This window comes from Episyrphus balteatus, chromosome 4 (assembly GCF_945859705.1).
Source record: "Episyrphus balteatus chromosome 4, idEpiBalt1.1, whole genome shotgun sequence".
Lineage (NCBI taxonomy): Eukaryota > Metazoa > Arthropoda > Insecta > Diptera > Syrphidae > Episyrphus > Episyrphus balteatus.
In genome coordinates this window covers 38,092,110-38,114,799 of record NC_079137.1, presented here as the reverse complement: position 1 = coordinate 38,114,799, position 22,690 = coordinate 38,092,110, and the positions used below count along the sequence as shown (strand labels likewise).

The 22,690-nt window shown below is 30.1% G+C and overlaps 2 protein-coding genes across 5 annotated transcripts; one reads left to right on the top strand and one right to left on the bottom strand.

Annotated features, from left to right (window-relative positions):
* Positions 1 to 1,543: 1,543 nt before the first annotated feature.
* On the bottom strand, positions 1,544 to 22,312 carry LOC129918504 (uncharacterized). 4 transcript variants are annotated; one of them, XM_055999096.1, is made up of 4 exons: positions 22,214 to 22,312; positions 10,417 to 10,744; positions 2,342 to 2,575; positions 1,544 to 2,272 (listed from the first exon to the last, which is right to left on the bottom strand). In XM_055999096.1, the coding sequence occupies exons 2-4, from the start codon at positions 10,717 to 10,719 to the stop codon at positions 1,784 to 1,786; spliced, it is 1,026 nt and encodes a 341-aa protein (XP_055855071.1). In that variant the 5' UTR covers positions 10,720 to 10,744; positions 22,214 to 22,312; the 3' UTR covers positions 1,544 to 1,783. The 4 variants fall into 4 exon arrangements, with proteins under 4 accessions (XP_055855071.1, XP_055855069.1, XP_055855070.1 ...); XM_055999094.1 differs by lacking the exon at positions 22,214 to 22,312 and adding an exon at positions 14,762 to 14,994; XM_055999095.1 differs by lacking the exon at positions 22,214 to 22,312 and adding an exon at positions 14,038 to 14,576.
* Positions 5,223 to 9,632, top strand: LOC129918506 (uncharacterized). The gene is made up of 6 exons (XM_055999098.1): positions 5,223 to 5,429; positions 5,551 to 5,899; positions 5,964 to 6,006; positions 8,855 to 9,035; positions 9,097 to 9,255; positions 9,328 to 9,632. The coding sequence occupies exons 1-6, from the start codon at positions 5,393 to 5,395 to the stop codon at positions 9,492 to 9,494; spliced, it is 936 nt and encodes a 311-aa protein (XP_055855073.1). The 5' UTR covers positions 5,223 to 5,392; the 3' UTR covers positions 9,495 to 9,632.
* Positions 22,313 to 22,690: the final 378 nt, after the last annotated feature.

The window sequence follows — 22,690 nt, the reverse complement described above, 5'->3', positions numbered from 1 at the left end:
ATCAATATTTTGCTCAATATAAAAGTTTAAAGTATTCAAAATAGCCAAACAAAATTTTTACTGATGGATTTTACTGGAAGCTATGACAGAGCCCTAAGCCACACAACTAATTTAAATGAAAAAATTTTTTTTTCAAAAACGTTCTAGTAACTCTAATGTTAAAATTAAAAAAAAAATTATACATAATAATTTTTGGATTTTAAAAATAAAGTTCATTTTTTTTTTGGTTAATCAATTCTTTGAAAACGGATGAATGAATTTCATTAAAACTTCTTGTTGGTTATCATTCCAATCCCCAAGTTTGCTGGGGACTCTTAGACTTTTTGTTTGTATGTGTCATTTTTTTTCTAGTGTCATATCAATTTTTGTTTTAATATTAAAAAAAATTAGTATTTAAAAATAAAATATTTTGTAAAACGGCTCTAACGATTTTCCAAAAAAAAATATATTTTAAAAATTTTTTGCTCTACAAGAAATTTACGTTTTTGCGCTTCCGAATAAAACTTCGTTGAAAAGCAGCAGTTTTTGAAAAAAAAAGAGAAAACATTTTTTTCAGATATCTAATGATTAATATATATCTAAATATAAATATATGTAAGGCAGACATGAAGTGTTATTTAATTATTTTTTTATTTAGTTATTTATTTTTAGTTAGTTATTTTTCGCCTGTAAGAAACCCGAAAAGCAATAAATTGGCTATCCGAAGCTCCATACGTCAGCATACTACCAACTACATATAAATGTATATAGTTTGCTATGCAAATAAAAATATTGCAGGAATTGGGCATTTATATACAAAAATCTTACTAAAATGAAAATTTTAAGCAAAATTATTGAAAAATGCTCTTGAGCTTGAAGATCCGCTAGTAGTATAAAAAAACTTATGAATTACAAACGAAGGTCGAAAAATGCTTTAAATACTTACGTATTTATAACAAATATACAAATTTACAATTAGTTAACTTGTTATCACAAAATTTATAGTTTAACCTATTTCTATAAAAATTTTACGTCATTTGAACCCAGATTTTGTAAAATAGCTACTATGTTTTTCAAAATCTTTTAACGGCTGCCGTTAGAATAAAATCGTTTTTCTGATTAATAATTTCAACGTTGTTTTTTAATTAAAATTTTTTTAGGCCAAGTTTATTCACACTCTATTAAATTTAAAGTCACGGAAATGTTAAATTTTGTAAGAAATTCCATCCCTGATTCAAATATGGACTTGAATTTTTGTTTTGCATGTACAAGCTTCTTTAAAAATTTACAGTAAACTGGCCGTTAAAGAACGAATTTTACTTTATTTTTTTTTTTTTTAATTAAAGTTTATTTTTGCAGACGACTATATGGTGCTTTTGGACTCTGATTTGAAATCGAGAAGAGAATTTCTCGTTGAGTTGTAAACCCATGAAATTCATAATTATTTTTGAGCTCGTGAGAGGCCTCCGATGGTGACCATTCAATGATGAATAACGGTGAGCCCTAGCTTCTTTATCAGGCTTACAACAAATTTAACGTATTAAATAATAAACAGTAAAACAACTAATATTTTATTCAAATTTTATTTCTAAAAAAATGTTTGGGATTGTAAAACAAAAAATCCAGTTTTACGGCACACAATTTTTGTTCAAGAAATAAATATAAATCGATCCTTATAATTGTTGGCAGAAGAACCACTTTTGGGTTATACAACTGCAAGCAGTCATGTATTAAACAAACATTTTAAATAACTTAAAAACTAAAAAAAAAACTTAATTTTAAACCCGTGACGGTACTCTTCGCTTTACTTCCATTTCAAAATGTATCTCAATTTTCGCAAATGAATCCTTGTATTGAATACAAAGTCCCACAGGGGACTACTGATACCATAGCCAAGATCTTGGTGGGCAAAGTGATGCTGATAGTGGTATCTTTTCATGTAATACAAATGCTCCCTGGTTGGGCTACCATAATGAAGGTAGTAATGCATCATGTCATAGCAGAGATATCCAAACAATGCACCTCCAAGTACAACTCTTGGATTTGGCAGCATGAAACTAAGGGGTAAATAAATAATTGAAGCTAAAAGTACTCCAGGTAAAGGTGGGAACACTAATCGTAGTGGGTCAAAAGGAACTTTGTGATGTAGTCCATGTAGCATGAAATGAATTGTACAAACGGCACTACTTTGTGTATCTTTCGTCTTCATATGAAATAGCCAACGATGAAGAGAATACTCGAGAAGAGTCCAAAATAAAATTCCAACTCCAAAATAGAGTGAAAGTCCAAAAAGCTGTTAATAAGAAAGAAAATGGTATTTATTAGCCATAGCCTTGGAAAAAAAATGATCAGATTATTGTACCTTTATATATTCTCCTCTATACCAGCTATCTGAAAATCTATCGATTATACAGTACAATATGACGGGGACCCAAAAGGTAGGTACCACCCACCAAGGAGTTTTTGTACATGCCTCCAAATACCATGGTCCAAATAGACGAAGCGGCCGATCCACTGGCTTATGAACCCATTCATCGTAATGTGCGGTGATTTTTGCAATCTGAGGAACCATTGCTTTGTCCCAATCAACCAAGTGCTGAAATAATAAACCAATTTAATTGAATTAGAAAATGTTATCAGAGAGAAAGAGTAAGATATTTTCAGCGTAGGGACATAGCGCCCACTTTTTATTCAGGTCTTGAGTGGAACATAAGACCCAATTCAATTAGGGGACTATGTCTCACTCAAGTGGGAAATAAGCTCCACATATTTTTTCATTAAACTAGGACATATGTCCCACATTATTCGAAACATAAAACAATAATTACAGTAACTTTTATCTATCAATTGATATTTGATAACCGTAATAAGGGGAAGGGCCTAAATAAGTTATTAGGGCATATAAACAGTGAAGTATGTTTTTGGGGGGCTGCTTCCCCTATGCAATCCCCTACTTGGATACCCCGACAAACAATTTTGGTTCTATAAAGCCTTACAGATGGAAATGTTGCTTTTGTAAAGCATTCTAGAAGCAAAATTGTTAGTAGGGACACTATACTATTTGGGATAGATACGAGGTTTGTTGTATGAAAAGATCTTTTGCATTTTAAAGAAACCTTAGGACGGATACTTTTGGATGCAATAAATGTGATATGAGACACAAACTGCTTAATGTTTGTGGTTTTTTTTGTTTTTTTTTTTTTTTTTTTTATGTCCCAATAAGCTGAGACATAAGTCCAAGGTGTGAGATAATTTTATAATTTGTGAATTCTTTGTTAGTGGGACATTAACCTCGCAAATAAAAAGTGGCTGTATAATGCCCCTGCTCCGATATTTTCATGAGCTGAATCAATCTATTTAATCTAACAAGGACCAGCGGCTAGTTGTCAACAAATATTTAAAACTAGGTTTAGTAAATTGTAGGTATCTATTTAAGTTGGTCTTATAGCTAAAAGCTGAGATATCAATGGTCTAAAGTTAAAATTCATTAAGGGTATTCATGAAAGGGTGTAAACTCTGGGTAAACCTGGGGTCGAATTACGGCATACGTTCGTTAACGTATGGTCGCTATCGCTATGTGTCCTTATCTTTTTTAGTGATTAAATAGAGACAACAATTATACAGCCCTATGATGGTAGCCGATCGGAAGAGATTTGTATCCGATTTGTACGATTTTTTCAGTTTTCATATGATTTTAACCCTTCCGACTGTAAAATCGGACAGATTTACGAAAAAAATCTTAGGTGCGTTGAAAATTCAAAATACATGCGATGCTATGCAGTGAACTGTCAAAATATTTGCGACGGGTAGTGCTTTGTGCTTTTTTTTCTTTCCGATTCCTTCCGATAGAAAATCAAACGTGAAATACTATCCGAAAAATATAAAAACCAAAAAAATTGGAATAATAAACAAATAAATTGTTCAAAAACACACAAATGAGTGCACAAAACAGTAATGTGCAAGTAATTTCTATTATTGTATGTTTTTGTGTTTCTAGTGTTTTGTTAAATGTTATTTTCACGATAAAAAAAATATTTTTGCAAACTGGTAGATGTCAAGTGAGTGCGTTGTTTGAAGTCAATTTTTCTCCTCAAATTCGGGTACCGTGAATACAAAAATCTTCCGATCGGAACTTTTCTCCGATCGGATATTTTTCCGATCGGCTACCATCATAGGGCTGATAGTCAAAACGTCAACGTATGATCGTAATCGTGTGCGGTGATTCGAGGTAAAGTGGTAAATGTGTCAACATTTTTTATACCATATTTAACCATTTTTACCCGGTTTACAAAAATGATGAATTTAAATTTTAAATAAAATGCCATCACTATTTCCTTTCCAGTGCCTACGTTCTGTAACTTAGTCGAGAACTTCTCGCATCGAAAAATTTTAAAACAAAAATTCCATACGTTTCTCTATTTGGAAAATAAACCTGTGTCTGTATCTCGATGTGAGAAGCAACCCTATAAATTTTTTATTCCATTGGAGTTATTGGAAACTGTCAAAAATAGGGAAAATATTTGTACCTTTGGCCATCAAAGGTCATATAGACATAGTTTTACAATAAATATCTCAAGGCTCGGTAGTCCGAAGGTGGAGCAGTCGGTCAGCGAGTGGAGGGTACCAAGTTCAAGTCACAGTTAGGGCATGTAATTTTTTCTTTTTTTTCTTTAATATTCTTTTTTTTTATTTTAAAAATTTAAGTGATACAAAAATAAATTACCGTGAACACTTTTACTTTTAACACATCTCACATTTAATGCAAGATTATCAATTTTTTTTTCAAATATCTTACTTTCTCGCATCCTTTTTGCTTGTGAGTAATTTTGGCAGTTAAATCGAGAAATTATCTCGATAATTTTCTTACAGACACAGTTTTATTCACATTTTTCCAGTCTGTCAAGCATTTTGATTCAGAAATGTTTCAAGGCGAGAAAAATTTGTTTATAGAAACAAACGAATGTGAGAAAATGATTTTTGTGTCGATTCACATTATTTTTGTTCCGATTTGCGTGTTTCGTGCGAGAAATTTCTCGATTCGAGAGTTACAGAACTTAGGCACAGCTATGGTAAATGGGACTATGAAAAATTATAAAATTATAGCCCTGTGCCTGTAGTGTCAACAAAAATAAAATAAATAAAAATAAAATATCTATTGTGAATCGTTCATAAATTCACAATCACAAAATGTCATCACGATGAAACTCATTTTCCAATCACTTCCTTTTTCATGACAAAACGGATTTGTTTTGTTTTGAATAACAACAGAAAAGATAAGTGGGTAGTTACGAAGTTGTATTTTATTTTGAAAAAATGCCCGCTTTTTTCTAATTTTTTATTACAATCAAATTTATTTTTTAACTTTAAATATACAATTTTGTATTAATCTACATTTATTCTTCATTAACAAAATATGCTACCATCTTTAAAAGGAGTTTTTCCCAAACCAAGTGAGTAGAATCTGGGATTCACAACGATTGCAACTAGTGTTGCCAAAGAAACCATTAATTGATCCCTATTCACAAAATGCAATTTTAATTATTATATTTTTTATGTATGATTTTATTAAAGAAACTCAACATAAACGTGATTTTCTTCGTGAAAATAAACTTCATTTAAAAGATTTACAAAGAAATTCAAGTCGTCAACAATTGGCACAAAAAGTTGAAGAGGAAGAACAAAAATTAGCCGAATTAAGAAGACGCCAGAGATTGCGACACAAATCATTAGATGCAAGACAATTCCCGGTAACACAGAGGAGACCCAGTTCAGGATGTTCTTGTGATTGTGGGAAGACAATCCAAACTGAAGTTTCTGGTAGACCGGAATCGACAGTTTCAAGAAAAGTTGAGACTTGCACAAGGGAAGTACAAACCGATTATATTCTTGATGAAGAGTTCCTTTATCAGGCTCTGAAGAGGTACTTATAATCTATTATAATGAATGACTTGGTAATAATGTCCTAAATACAATCATTTTTTTAGGTGCTCATCGACTGATATAAGACTGGAAGGATTAAGCGGGAAAGTAAGTTTAAAAAATAAATGTTTCTTAGGGAAGTTTATCATAAAAATGATTTCATACATGATTCTCCATAAAAAAGTTATAACGAAAAAAGTTCTAGCGCCATGAAAAAGTATAAACCAAATTCGCAAAAAAGAGGTGTGCCTACAGAAATGTTAAGTCACAAAATTGTACTTTTCTGGTTTCGATGAAATAAGAATAACCTCTTTTTTCTCTTTTATTTGGTATCAAAAACAAAAAATTTTGAAGAACTCTTTCCTATAAAAATAAGACGATCAATGCTCAAAAATTCATCGATTAGCTCAACTTCGCATTTTCTGGCAAACATCGTTTATGACTTAACCCTTTTGTACCCGGCGGCAAAGTATTGTCGATAGATTTTCCTCAATGGAACAAACAGTATCTATATTTTATAATTTGAAGTTATTAAAAAAACCCTCAGATCCAATAGTCCTCGCAGCTAGGATAATTAAAATATTATTAGCTAGTTACTTGTGCCTGTTAATAAATAATAAATACAAAATAATTAACAACGTTTAGGACCACTTAGCATAGCATACTTATATATTTACTGATTGCGTCTATCATAATCTCTTAAAAGTTAAAAGAGCTCTCACCCAATTCAAAATACAGAATTGTCCAAAAGTATTAGACACCCCAATAAAATGCTTTTTTGTATCTGCTTATTGGAAGCGTGGGCTTGTTTCAGGTTCCTTTTTTTTTCTGAAATTAATAGTTTTGTCTTTAATAAATACGGCTCTAACTGGTTCTCATCTTGTTTATATGCGTTTTTGGGCCGATTTCAATGTCTCTGATCATTATTTTTTTTATGTCGGGGAGAATGAAACCCCCAGATCTTAATTTTAAAAAAACTAAAAACTAAGTGTTTTTTAGTTTTTTTTTTTTTTTTTTTTTTTTTTTTTGTGATGAATGGTACCTTTCGTCGTTTTTCTTGAAGAATGGTTTCATTCAATCGAATTGTCTGACATTTTACAGGTGCATTTATAACTATTTCATATTAATTAATGAAGAAAATGGATATTTTTAGGAAAGTAGAATTAAAATTTTGTAAAAGCGTAAAGATTTGTTTCGCAGAAACTTCTAGTTTCCGCTTTTGGGCACCAATATAAGGCTGTAAAAACATTTATCTTGGAGCAGTCCTTTATCTGCGCTATTTGATCATTGTTATGCCTTCGTTTTTTAATTTCTTTTACAACTTCACGTACGACTGCAGAAGAATGTAAACCGCGGCCTATTTTTGCAATTTAAATTGAAAATTTGATTACTGGTTATTTTTACTTCATTAAAAATCTTAAAAAAAGTTAATAATGACCTATTTAGAATTAAATAAAATTGAAGTATTTCTCAGAATCAAAGTATAAATCACTTGTTCCTATTATTTTTTCAAGCGGAAATTTCAATTGTTATACATTTTGTTTTGGCAAAAGTAAACCAAAAGCTTTTAACAAATAACTATTACTTATAAATATAAAAATTTATTGGTTCAAAACCTCACATTAGTGGAGTTATTGAAGTTTTAATTTTGTATACATTGTTGTTTCTATTATTTTTTCCATCACTCTAACTACGTACTCAGATGATGCTGGGCATGAAAATGACACTTTTTTAACTGATAAGCGGCGAAGAGGTTCAACGTTCTTTGGAACGCTATGGGACAAAACAATTAATTCTTCTTGGATGATTACGGTCAAAAATAACGGTTTGTCAATAGCGATATCATGTTGTCATAACACTCATAACATAAGACTGCTGGTGTGGATAGCTCCCCGACCGAACTGTTTATGGTCAGGAGCATGCATTCATCAAGTAATTTGTACAATCTGGACGGCAAAAAAGTATACCCAATGAATGGAAAGTCGGCATGGTATGCTCAACAACGCGTTTAAAACGTCTATAACCTTTTGCCAACGACCTGATCGGCACTTATTAGTGCCGTTTAGTGCGAACAATCGACCAAATATTTACATTCTTAAGTTTGTAGAAAATCAAAAATATCCAATCGATTGGAATCAGAATCATTTTCAACTTTAAAGTCGCCTGTGATAGTCTAAAAAATGTCATTAAAAAAAATTTCCTCTAAATCCATCAGAAAAAAGATGTCTTTAAGCTCTATTTAAAACTGAAAACAAAAAGTTTCTAGGAGGTCTTCCAGAATTATTTGCAGTCTACTTTTTTTTCTTACAATCGGAAGCAGATATCAAAGCCTCGAAACAAGTTTTGGTTTACAGATATGAGTTCACAGTGAACAGGGCTATGCATTCAAGTAATAAAATTATTTTTTCAAGATTTTTGAAAAAAATCCAAGGGGTACCCCTTGCCTAGAAAAATTCCATTTTCAGAAATTTCCTCCAAATCCATAGAGTGAGACATCAAAAGAAAGTTCTTTTTTTTTAGCTCTTATCATACCTGAAAACCAAAAGTTTCTAAGAGGTCTGGTTGTTGAATTATTCAAGTAAAAAAATTACAAATTTTTTTTTTTTATTTTCGAAAAAAAATCTGACTAATTTTAAAGGTTTCCATACAAAATATCGATAAATTACAGGTAATTTTGAAGATTTTTAATTCAAAATTCGAAAAAATACTTACCCTAGCTCGTTTTACTCGTCATACTAAGTTATCATTTAGAAGGTGTTGTGACTAATTCTTCCAAAATGTACCCGTTTTCTTTTTGTGTAAAAATCAACATGAATTTTTGTTTTTCATTTTCATTTGTTCACTGTCTTGTTGTCTTGTGGCTGTGTTATTGTATGTGAAGTGAAAAGTAAACGCTCCTTCTTATTTAAACTAATGTCTTTAAATGAAGAAATCGATGACCAAATATTTGTTTTAGGATTCACATACTGATTACCCCCTTAATCAAACACAACTACCTGATCCGATGCCAGATAATCATTCTGAACCTGATTTTCATTTTGAGAACCTAGCAATAGACACAGAAAGACTTCCTCCAACTGCCAGCAGCACTCAAATAAGTACTAAAAGAACAACAAGAAGAGTACATGAACTCGGAGGTAAGTACGAGTGTTATGATTCCTTGTACGTTTGTATGCGAAGTTCTTTTATTTTTTATAGACCGACAAGATGTCCGTTTGCCAAAATATTTGGAAAGACAAAAGCGAGAAAAGGAAGAACAAAAACAAAAAGAACTCCAAAGGGATAGGAATTGTCCTTTTGGATATGAGCCACTGACTGAAGAAGAACGCATAAAAGCTCTTAATATAGCACAAAAAAGTAAATGCGTAAAAAATATCATCAACATCTTCTCTAAATTCTTTATCTTTCTTTCTTCCTTTTTTATTATAGAATTTCAAGATCTTGTTGGCGAACTGAATCGAATGCCAATGACAACGGAAACCCTTCGTATTCGAGGACGAAAAGTTGAAATTGAACGTGAATTGGTTGACCTCGAAAATGATATTCGAATATTTTCAAAACCTAAAGTTTACGTCAAAATGAATGGAGTCTTTTGAAAAGAATACAAAAATCCAACATAAATATGTGACTAGTTTTAGTTTGGTTTTATACAATGTCTTTTTACTGTGATCCTTATCTCTACCAACGGCAACAGTGTAATAAATTTTGTTTCGATCAATTTCGAATGAAATTCATTTAACTCGTTTATCTTTGACTTTCTCATATACAAAATTAATTTTTGGGTATTTTTTTTTCTCAATGACAAGTAATGATATTGGAACGCTATGTGTTTATTACGTACAAATTATCTAACTCTTATCTTATCTTTATTTTCGTTTAAATTCAGCGATTTAGATGTATTTTGTTGTTTAGTTTAGTCATTGGATTGGAATATTAGTTCCAATGAGTGGTCGATAAATTCTGTGTTCTGTTTGCAAACACCTGCTTGTGAGGTCTATCTATACCTTTAATTAAGTGAGGCTAAAGATAAGGTTTATTTGTAGGTAAACTGATAGGTAGGCAAACGAAATTGAAAGTCGATAAATATATTTACATAAAACTTTACTTTGAGTATTCATATTTTTGTACTGTACATGTTGGGAAGAGGTAAATATTGTACTTCCGCTTTGGTAACATTTCGTTGTTAAATTGTTTAAACATGAAATTTTTTTAAAGAGACATAATTCTCGGAAATAAATTATGTACAATTGTAAAATGATCTACAGTCGAGTCTCTCTATGTCGAATTACTATAATCGAATATCAAAATTGAAAATGGTGACAAAATTCGATTTAGACAGAAATTCTAAAAGACTGATAGGAAGTTTAACTAAAAAGATGTTCGACATTGGAGTTTGTTTTATTTTTATTTGATTTTGTTGTATTGTCTACCGTTAGAGTTCTTCTATTGATTTCTTTGATGTTTAGCCGGAAGGCAGACAAGTTATTGAAAATATGTAGTTGTCTTTTATTAACTTACCTCCATACTATCATCTAGCTTCACATTTATAGGATTATTATTAGTATCACCGTTAGCTATTTTTTTGCCATTCTTTGGTATTTTATCACTGTCGATTTTATATTCATTCATCAAATACATTGCTGCATCCGAATGTGGTGGAGCTTTCATAAATCTTTCTGTCATATCGCCTTCATTGAGACCTTTAAGGGTGTTAATTCCACCAGGATGATTTTTCAAAAATTTCGTTATATCGTAGAAATCTTGTTTGTATTTAACAATGAATTCTGCATTTTCATTGTTATTTGTTGTTGTCTCCACCATTTTGGAATTTGATTTATTTCATCAACTGAAATTACATACAAAATTTGATTGTTGTTTTTAATAAATTTATTTTAAGATTTTGTATGAAAAAAATTGTTTATATGTATAAGGTGTTAACATCTTATTTAAAGGGCATTTTGAGCGTTTGGCGGACATCAATGAAATTGGTATGAAATGATAGACCTATAACTTTGAAAAAAAATTTAAATTTCCTTAAAATTCCCTATTGTCGAATGATATATCAATCTGAATAATTTATGTTGATGCAACCTGGCCATATAACATTATTTCAAGGTATTTTTTATTTAATTGCTGAATCAAATAAGACCAAAGAAATTCCGATGCAACCACACTTTTTACGAAGAGATGAGTAATTTTTCAGTACAACAAGTCAAATACATAAGAAAACCTGTTGAAAATAACGGTACCCTAATAAAATTTGGCACTGTGGTATTATTTGTATAAAAATAAAGAATCAGGAAAGTGAAGGGTGTGTTTTTTTTTCGAGAGAAATTAAATTTGTCAAAATTTTTAAGTTGCAATTCAGCCTCTTCTCCAAAATTAACAATATATTATCTTAATCTTTATCTTTAAGAAAAAACTTTTTTTTAAACATTTCTGTCAATATTTACAAATTTATTATATTCAAGAAATTCGCGGCTATTTTTGTTATTTTGACTTGAACTTTGAATTTCCAATTAATATTGTGACAGAATTGAGAAACAAAGAAAAGCTGTATCATCTTTTACGTCATGTTTTTTCTTTCTTTAAGTTTAAATTCATTGCGCATGAGAATTTTTTCATTTGCACATTTGCGCTGCAAATATTTGCGTTTTACATTTATGAACACCTGACATTTGTCATTTGCATTAATGAAAGCTTTGCATTCGTCAGACTTGCGCAACCATGCATTTATGAAAGCGCCCTCAGGCTGTAAAACAACCTTAAATCATGTACAATATCACACATTTTTTTTCATTCCACTGTCGTTCCACTGCATGCGGCGCAGGCCAAAAGGAAAATATCCTGAGGCAGAGGCATGCTTTGAGCTGCCGCGGCAACGGGGCAAAATTTTTCTCTTAATCAAGTGAGACATCAAAAGAAAGGTTTCTTTAACTTCTATGCATAACTGAAAATCAAAAGTTTCTTGGAGGTCTAGTTGCTGATTTATTTGCATCCAAACATTTTTAATTGCGATATACTACATTGGTTCTGCTCTATCTACTCGAGATAATAATAATCAGACATGACATTACGATGATAGAGAATGCGTAAGTCTGTCTGGATCTTTTTATTTTTAGGACTAGAATTATCGTTACCAAATGCCATACGAACAAACTGGATAGATTTTTTTTGTCAAAAATGGATTTAACAATTGTATGATTAAAAATATCCATACATATGGACATGTTCTGTGACGTATAAGGTAATAATTTTGATATATGTAGAAAAACTGGCGCAAAATGTTAAACAATTTGGTATGCATTTTACTAAGTTTAAAAGGAGATTAGGTACTATTTTTAACTTCGTAACTTACTAAAATAGCTTTACCATATTACTTGAACGTTTAGAAATTTTGCGCTACTATTTTTTGAATCGTTATAAACGTTATAAACTGACAAAGAACCGTTTTCTTGATTTTTGACTTTTTCATAAACTTCTTAACCCATTTCAACGAATATTTTTATGCGCAAGTCTTGGTAGCTTTAATTTAAATAATTAGAAAAAACTCAATTTTGGATTTTTAAATATTTAAATTTTTTTTTAAATACATTTTTTTAATAAGGATCAATAAATTGACTTATGTCGTTTTCGATTGGTTTCACTCGAGGATTCACTCGTTCTGAAATCCAATAAAACGGTTTGAATCGCTTCCACTCAATTCTGTTTTTTTTTTGCGTTTGTGTAAAATTTTATATGTCAAAAATTTGAATTAATTTTTTTTCTGGCAAACGAATGACATGGATTAATGTTGAAAAATAATAATTATGAGGTCCACGACGAAAAAGATGATGATTATAAATAATTCCGTCGCTTTAATGCAACTATTTCTTTTTTTTAATTAATTTTAATTTCAGAAAACAATTAATTCTTGAATAAAAAAAAAACACACTGATTGAGTTTTTTTTTGGCATTTCAATATTCATGTATTAGTACTTCTTGAGTGGATTCTGATTTGAAATCGAGAAGAGAATTTCTCTTCTCAGAATCGTTCTAGCTGTCATTTTCATGCCAATAAAATGGTTTCAGAAGACTTCTGAATGATTCCGGACGCTTCCAGAGAGCCAATCGAAAACGACATTAAACTTACGTGGGAATATGGGGAAAAATAATTATTTCAAAATACCGTACCAATTTTTGTTTTTTTTTGAAAAATTTGTATATACCTACAAAAAATTATTGTTTTCGGTTTTCGAAAAAAAATCTTAAAAATCGTTGTTAATAAATCGAATGGCATACTTTATTTGGAAATTACAACCATTTAAAAAAGTGTTCTCTTCATTTTAAAATCAACTTTTAGTACTTTTTTGTATTTCTTATCAAATTAATGATAAAATTAGGTATATTGAAATTATTCTTTTATGAAGTTTATAAAATGCTTAAGCAACTTTGAGCATAAGAGCAAGTACGTGCGTCCCAGTCGTGCATTACTTACATTCGGAGGCAGATCTATGCAGATATCTGCGGACCAAAGTCTCGAAAGAAGTTTCGGTTTAAACTAAACTGTTTGGATGTACATAATGTATCCTTGAAGAGCTTGTCACCCCAAGCAAGTAAGTTATCCTACTAAGATATGCATTAAATAATACTATACACAAGTTAGTGTTTAAACACAATTTTTAGGAACACAGAGTTCACACCTGTATCATCCGTATTAATTAAATGTTTTCAATAACAATATAATGATGAGTCGATATTTTTGCCGTTCTCTTAGAAACGAATCACTTTTTGGCTACAGAACGTAATAAATGTAAGCCTGCTAAAGAAATTTTAAATTAAAAGTTATTTTAGTTAACTTGTGAAATCACTCTTGTATTTTGTCTTGACAAAATTCATCTATTTCGAAACCTTAATAATTTAACTAATCTAATCAACAAAAAGAAAAAAAAAAACACCATTCATTTCAAACAATCCACTTCACAGTTAAAAACAGTTTAAAATGCGTTCGATTATATAAGACTCATAAATACAATCACTTTATTGTTGAAATAGATAGCTTACATTCACCGCCAGAATTATAGCTTTCTATTACGCACTGACTCATTTTAGTATTAATTTTCTCATTGATAAAACACTAATAATAAATTGATTACTCACTTTTATAGAAATTAGGATGATATTGCAAAAAAAAAAAACAAAAAAAATTGTAGTACTTTTACAACTTTTCAAAAAATTCGTTTGTATGACATAAAACCCACCACTCAAAAATTCAATTACTAACAATTTTACAACAAACACTCGAAGTATTCAACGAAAAAAAAGAATTAAATTTTACGACCCTGGGTGATGTTATTTAAATAACAACTGTATAATTGTGTTTTATCTAATCGAAATAATATCCACAGGTTGAAAAAATAAAAAAATCACTTAACATGCCAACTTGTGTTCGAACAACTTTAGTTAACACGATTTATTCATGTTTTTATCTGTTTCTATTTCATTCGTATTATCACAAAATTATTGAAGAGATTGCAAGATAAAATGCAAAGCTCCTAAAACGAACTCAAAAATGTTCTTTTTCGAGTACTACATCAATTGACACGAGAGACCAACTTTGAAAGTATTCAAACAAACTTCCGCCAATGCGTCTTCTTGAGTCGTTGGTATATTGAAAACTGCTGCTCATCACTTCAATATTAGGCTCAAGCGAAAAATGAGATAAGAAATCGGGCAATAATACTAAACCGGCGGCATGAGAGCGCGTAGGAGTTAAATAAGATAAGGATTTAAATTGAATCAGCACTAAGTTATTAACAAACAAAAATAAACAGATAAATGTAAGCATGGTCTAACCATCACTGCATTCCTTTTTTTTACCTACCTTGCAGTTTTTTGTTTAAATACCACGATTTATGCACTGTTTGAAAGAAGCAACCCGACCGACATCGACCAAAAGCGTTTCGAGACTTCCAGTCTTTAACTTGAACAATTTTATTTTTCAAATTCCATGGTAAGAATTTTATATATTAGTCGTAGCGTCATGTGGTTTGTTGAGGTGTTATCAGAGTTTATCAGCCATATGACTATATGGAATTGATATCATCATCCCTTGTTGTTTTTGTTTCCAATATATTAAGCACCAAATGAGTATATTGGAATTAGAAATGGTTAGGGGTAGAAGGTGGTAAAGTTGGAGGTGCGTCGTCGTCGTCGTTCGCAATCTTACCAACGACGACGACTATAACACACTTTAAAAGAATAGCAAAAGACTTGGACTTCAATAAATAGTAGTACCTCTGTGGAGCCATAGGCGTTTGCAGATTTTTTTCTATGGGGGATTTTACAAAAAAAGGGTAATTTTGTAATCACTTTTGAACTTGTATCCTATCAGCCTTTAGAGAACCGAAAATAAATCGAAGTTGTCTCCGCTGATTTCAGTTACACTTTTTGACTAAATCTCGCATAGAAAAATAAATTTCAAACTGTTTCTATCCTGGAAAACCGAGACTACAAAAGTCATTTCTTTTTTAAATACCTCCAGTATTCCTCAAGGCAGCCACTTAGGCCCTCTTCTTTTCATCCTTACTAAAAAAGATATTGAAATGGTTATAAAAAAATGCTCATATCATTTCTTCGACTCGTGATTCTTAACATTCAATTAGATCTGGGAAATATCTTAGTTTTGTGTTTGAAAAACATACACGGAGGTTAATACACGGAGAAAAAAAGTTCACTTTAAATTAAGATGATGTCCACCCTAAAACAATAAGATGTTCGCTTAAAATAAATGGAATCCACTTTGATTTAGGGTGCACTTCAAAATATAAAAATTATAGTCAGAATTTAGCTTTAGTTGCAGTTTATCAAAAATATTTTCAACGACAGCACGATGGTAAGGCATTCGCCTAGTAACCCAAGAGTTGTATGTTCGATCCCCATAGTGGCTGCCAGATTTGACTTGAAATATGATCTAAAAGGATTCTTCAAACTTTACGTAACATATGAACAAAGGTTACAAAGAGATTGTAACCTTTGTTCGCCTTCTACTTGAATACGCTTCTCAGTTCTGGAATCGTGGGCATTCAATGCCGAGCACCGTTTCCTGTGTATGTTTCGTTCTACGAATGCTTCCTTGTGAAGATCCTGAATTTGTACATTTTTTTCGAGGCCGTACTCAGTTAATTATCTTGGATGCACTCAAGAAAAGAAAGACTTTCTTTCCATTCATCAAATACTCTCAGGTTCTCTTGACGGAAAATTACATTTATATCTTATTACTAACCACCGTAATCTGAGAAATCGATCTGCCTGTTCATCGTACCTCTAATAGTTCAAATTACTCATGTTACGAATTCTTAATTTAAAAGACAACTGTAGGTACTCCACATCTTAAACTCCACGCGCTAATGTTTTTTTTTGAAGTGAAAACTTCTTTAGTATCGTAGTGATTTGAAACAAGATGAAACGAAAACGCGACACGAACATTCAACTTGTTATAAATTTGTACTGTAGATAGGTAACAAAATAAACTATAAATGTACAAAATTTCAATTAATTTCATATTCAAAATTCTGAGATAACGGTAAAAAGATGTTCTTTTTCTACACACGTTATAACTTTTGATCTAGTGCACATACAAATTTGATTTAACTTTAATACGCATGCTGATAACATAACCTTTCATTTGATATATCACAATCAACTGTACGAGAAAGTACCGTAATCTCAGCTTGAAATTTCGACATAGTTGGCTTTAAAAAATTCTTATTTTTTTTCTAGGCATGGTAGAAATATGATTCATACGTCATATAAAAGGTAAAATAAACTTTCAGATGATATAAAATTTACTATTGGTTGTCATATAAAAAAAAAAATATATTTAATGGTGTTAAAAGAGAAAAAAGATTGATTTTTTTGCTTTTTTGATGAAAAGTGATTTGGTTTGAAAAAAATTAAGCTCTTTTTGTAGATGTTGTATAGACATGGACGATATAAATATTTTGAGCTGAAACAATAAGCTTTCAGATGATATAAAATTAATATAGGTTGTCATATAAAAAACATGTACTTAAAGGAGATAGAATAAAAAATAGGTAGATTTTTTCTTTTTTTTTGCAAGAAAATTTTTTTTATGGTTTCACTTCTACCACGTGTGAATTGCACACATGACTTTTTTTTATTTTTTTTTTTATCTAAATGCATTCAAACCTTTTATTCAGCTTAAAGTTTCTTAGTTTTAAGTTAGTTTTGAGTATTTGTAGTCTTAAACGAAGGTATTTTTTTAAATGGCTCTCAAGCTTTAGGTTACGATATGATATCGATAGACGAAACCATATCAGATTCAGTAATAATATGTTAAAGAAAGAAAATATCGACGAAATTGTTCAAAACTAGTTGGGAAATTTACGTAATGAACGGAACGCCAAGCTAAAACTATTTTTTTGTATTCATATGTTTTTTCATATGAGTTTATGAGTAAAAGCAGGGTTGTACACACCATTGGGGCAAGCGGGGCGGTGCCCCGGGGCCCCCGACATGCCATGCCAGGGCCCCGACTGGAGACAGTGCAGAGAAGGCAATTTATTATAAAACTAACGAAGCAAAAAGATAAGGACACAAGAGAGACAAATTATATTCATTGTAATTCATAATGAATTGGTAGTCAGCCACATAATATGTATTTCATTTAAGAAAAAATATTATAAGGGCCCCAAAAAAATGTTTCTTGAATAATGTTAGCGAATAACAAATGATACATCAGGGGCCCAAAAAAAAAGTAGGGCGAATGCGTACTTTTTTATTTGTTTTTATTTTCTATATCAAAGGGGCCCCGAAATTTAGTCCAAAACTATTTAAAAGTCCGCTTTGTTTCTAACAAAAATTTTTAAAACCTGTCAGAAACTTAAATGTGTATTTATGTCGTTTTCGATTGGTTTCACTCAAGGATTCACTCATTCTGAAATCCAATAAAACAGTTTGAATAGTGTCACTCAATTCTGAAATTTTATATCTGTATTTGTTTATAAGCAAATAAAATTGTGAACTTTCAAACGTCAAACATTAAATAATTTTTTTTCCTTCAAACAAAATAATATAAATTAATGTTCAAAAACGGTAATATTCAACAAATTAATAGGATAGATGGGTGGTAAAATATTTTAAATAAATATAATAATGCTTTTATTTGTTTGAAAGTAAATTAAAAAAATAATTTCAGAAAACAAAACAAAAGAAACTGATTGAGTGATTATTTTGACTTTAGAATATTAATGTATTAGTGCTTCTTGACTGGATTCTGATTTTGAATCGAGAAGAGAATTTCTCTTCTGAGAAGAGTTTTTTCTGTCATTTTCGTGCGAATAAAACAGTTTCAGAAGGGTTCTGAATGATTCCGGACGCTTCCGGAGAGCCAATCGAAAACGACATTAGAAAACATCTTTTGTTTTAAAATTTGACACTAATCATTTTACTAATGTCGTTTTCGATTGGCTCTCCGGAAGCGTCCGGAATCATTCAGAAGCCTTCTGATAGTGTTTTATTCGCACGAATTTGACAGCTAGAACGCTTCTGAGAAGAGAAATTCTCTTCTCGATTTCAAATCAGAATTCAAATCGGAATTCACTCACATGTCAAAAAAAAAAACACTCAATCAATGTTTTTTGTTTTTGATTCAACAATTTATTGTTTCCTGAAATTTAAATTAATTATAAATCAAAAATTCATACAATAATGGATAAATGACCACTTTCTTCGAACATTAGTTTATAATTTTCCAACTCTAACGCCATGATTTTCATTTGCAAGAAAAAAAAATAATAAAATTAAAAATATTTGACATTTGAAATTTCACAGAAATAAAATAAAAATAGAATTGAGTGGAAGCGATTTGACCTGTTCCATTCGATTTTAGAATGTGTCAATTCTTGAGTGAAACCAATCGAAAACGACATAAATTATTAAACTCGGGCGACTTTTTTTTGTTGAAACCTATCAACTTTACACTTCAACAAACTCTTTACTACAATAAGATCCTAAGACATAATCTTAACCTGGAACACCAAGCTCGAAGATTTCTTTTAATTTGTTTTACGTTTTACTCCAGGAAAAAAACAGAACAAACCTATGGGGGCTTATGTCTTCTCGTAACCCACATTGCGCCGCCTATGTATATGAGAGTGTTTTACTTACGATACAGGTGCTGTAGTATGAATCATTGATTGTGTATTCCTTTGGATTAATCACTTACTGTACGGACATAATTTCTATCCAAAGGATATAATAATAATAATAATACATATGTAGTTCAAGGATAACCTTCATTTTTTGCGCGAAAATTGCGCCAACCATACTCGAAGGTATATTACTATTGCGTGTGACAAGTTTTTGATTTCAAATAAGTTCACTTTAATATGTGATATTTTCAAAAAGTGAAAAGGTGTTGTTTGTCTTTACTCATAATATTATTATCTATATTTTTGACCTTAGCTAGATCCAAGCTAGATAAGTGTCTATATAGGATACTTAAGTGGAAAATCCACACCCTTTAGATATTAAGAGAGGCTCAACACACACACATGATGTTATATTTATTGACGGACAAGAATTCAAACCAAAAAAACTAAAGTTTTAGCTGATTTATTGGTAATCAAACTTTTGGCAGGGCAATTTTAATGATTACAAGTCACACAAACATTTTGCCGGCTCGTCAGCGAGTGAAGAGAATGTTACTGGAAAGGAGACATTATGATTGACGAAAATTACCTTTTTTTTTCTGTTTTTGAAGGTTAAACTTCCAATCTTAGTAAATGTGTTTAGATAGTATAGATGAATGTATGTACATAAATGTTGTTCAAAATGATAGATAGCTCTATTGGTGTATTAGATGTTGTATCGCATGAACTCATTTTTAATTGTTTGAATCATTAGTGGATACAGAGAGAAAGATAAGAACAATTAATGAAAATATTCTTGTACCTGTGGTGATTGAAATTTGTTATTTTGAATTTAGTACTTAATTTAGAATGTATAGAATTTGTAAACAACCCATCATATAAATACATAAAATCTGGTAAAAAGTCATTTTTTTAAAACAAAATCAAACAAAAATTCTATGTACGTGGTGGCGTATACGTAACATTTTTTTATATAAATAAATAATTAATACACTTTAATTTCGTTTTGATTTTGTAGTACAAAAAGGCGAACTACGAATATTGCATCGGCTGTATACAAAATACAAAACAATCACAATTCTTTTAGATTCCAGTTCAAAAGGATTTCATATATGTATTTTAGCTAATGTAGAGCCAGATAGATAGACCTAACCTATTGACAAAGGGTTTCGAAATAGATTTATGATGCATTTAAATTATTATTAAGAATTTATTTAACCGAAAATGAAAACCCCCCTCAATGAGTGAAATAAATTTAATCTTTCGCATTTCTGGGATTTACCAAAAACAAGATTTTTGTGTGGAATGACATATTATATGCACAAGACTGAAATTTGAAGTTGATATCATTAAACTGTGTGACAAATAATCATTTTTATCAAAAAAACAAAACCGACTTCCATGGATTTTATGGTTTTTCTCATAGTTTCTATGCCCAGAACTGAACGAAATTGAAATTGGACCAAACTGCACCAGCTTTCCAAAACAAAAAGAATTATCAAAATTGGTTCACTCCGTCAAAAGTTATGAGGTAACAAACACAAAAAAAAAAAAAAAAATACAGACGAATTGAATACCTCCTCCTTTTTGAAAGTCGGTAAAAAGAACAAAGCAATATACTATTCTAATAGAACGTTTTTTAGATCTTGTTGAACACAGTGTCTATAAAACTAAAGTCCTGAAAAATTAATGTGTCAATCCAACCCAATTGGAACAATCTGTCCACATAAAATAAACATTCTCAATTTTAAAAAAATCGTTTCCAAGAAAAAAAAAATATTTTATAATAATTTAATTCATTGTAGTTTTAATTGCTTTGAATTAAAATTGAAACTAAAGCAAAAAAATAACCGTTTAAATGGTTTAAGAAACTTTTATCAAAATCGTTAAGTGATGTTGAAAAAAAAAAAAAAAATAATAATAAGAATATTCTTTAATACCATATAAAAAATATTATTAATTTTGGTTCAAAAAAGAAAATTAAAATTTTTGCAAACAATTTTATTACGAAATTTGATTGCCTAATTAAGTTTTCAAATACATACATATGTACATATGTTTGAGAAAAAAAATAAAATTTTAAATATTTTCATTTCATTTTCATTTTTGAGAAAAATATCGGTTCAAAAAATTAACAGTTTTGGCTATGAACTTCTAAAGAGGAAATTCTGCTTTAGAAGACCTAAAAAAGTGTTTATGGGGATTTTTTTTAATGACAGAGAAAAAGCAAGCCTTACAAAATGTTCAGATTATTTTACAGCATATTTGAACGAAAAAAAAAATATATCAAAGGCATCCAAAGTATGAGTACATTTGTCTCAATATTGGAGCAGTTTTTTGCTTGCTTATTTATTCTTAAAATTACTCCATAATAACAAAAATAATCACAGTTCATGAATTATCCAAAAATTATTTCAAAAGTTATTTGCGTTATTTGTTAATTTTGTTTCTAGGGCATCTCCTAAAACTGTGCATTATCAAGTTTTAAGAAAATCACTCAAGTGGTTTATTTTTTTCATATTCTGTATCATCGTATTGTCCTGATTTTATCTCAAGTTCAATTGTTTAACGAATCCAAATCCCTAAAGCACACTAGGACTCTAGGGCGTATACGTAATTTTTTGTTTATGCATTTTTTTATTTATCTTTATACGTTTATAGCAATTGTTTCTAAAGTCTGAGACATACATTTTGAGTAAAATAAACTTTGTTTCTTCATAGTTAATTGCTTTAAAATACACTTCAAATTATTTTGTTGAAGCAACGCAAAAACTGCTCTGCTAGTAATACATGTTATAAAAACGAAAAATTCGGATAAAAAAGATGGGTGGGTCTGGGTATCTTTATACAGAAATTCGTCATCAAAAAATCTATTGAAATTCATTTCCAAAAAAATGAATTTAAAAGAAAAAAAAAAGTTCAATAATGTATTGGAGGTACATTAATTATCCAATTTTGCTTCTATTTAAGAAATAATACGTCATTCAATATTTTTAAAATTTTACTTCCAAATTCGATTCATTTCGCACATGTATTTGATTTTTATTAAAAGCAGCACATAAGAAACTTAAAAAGGCAATCCTGCATTTTTGATGTGATTCATTTCATTCCCAAAAAAATTTGTCAATCTAATAGATAACATTTGTGTAAATAATACTCACAGTCTTTTTGTTCTGTATAAAGTCTTCTTATCTAGACATTCATTAAAATAAGTTATGTATACCTATATTATTTTTGTTTTTGTTTTATGGTTAAGTGATCCGAAAATTAGTGCAAATTTTAAAAAATTTTAAATTTCTTAAAAATATATCACATTTTTTTTATTTACAAACAAGTTGATTGAAAATACTGCCTCACTATAAATTAATTTATCAATGATTTAAACTCTGAATCAAACCGGCCGGCGCGGAAGTTAACAACGTGATGAAACAATTACATATGCGATAAATATAATAACAAGGTCTTTACTACATAATTCTAAACATTTTGGATTAATCAGACAAAAAAGTTAATTGAACTTAGTTTCACACAACGAAGATAAATATTTAATTTATTTAAATAAAAAAACTTGGTTAAAGGTCATATGGCTTTGAGCAATATGCACTGCAAAGGCTCTTATTAAATTTGTATTTTATCAC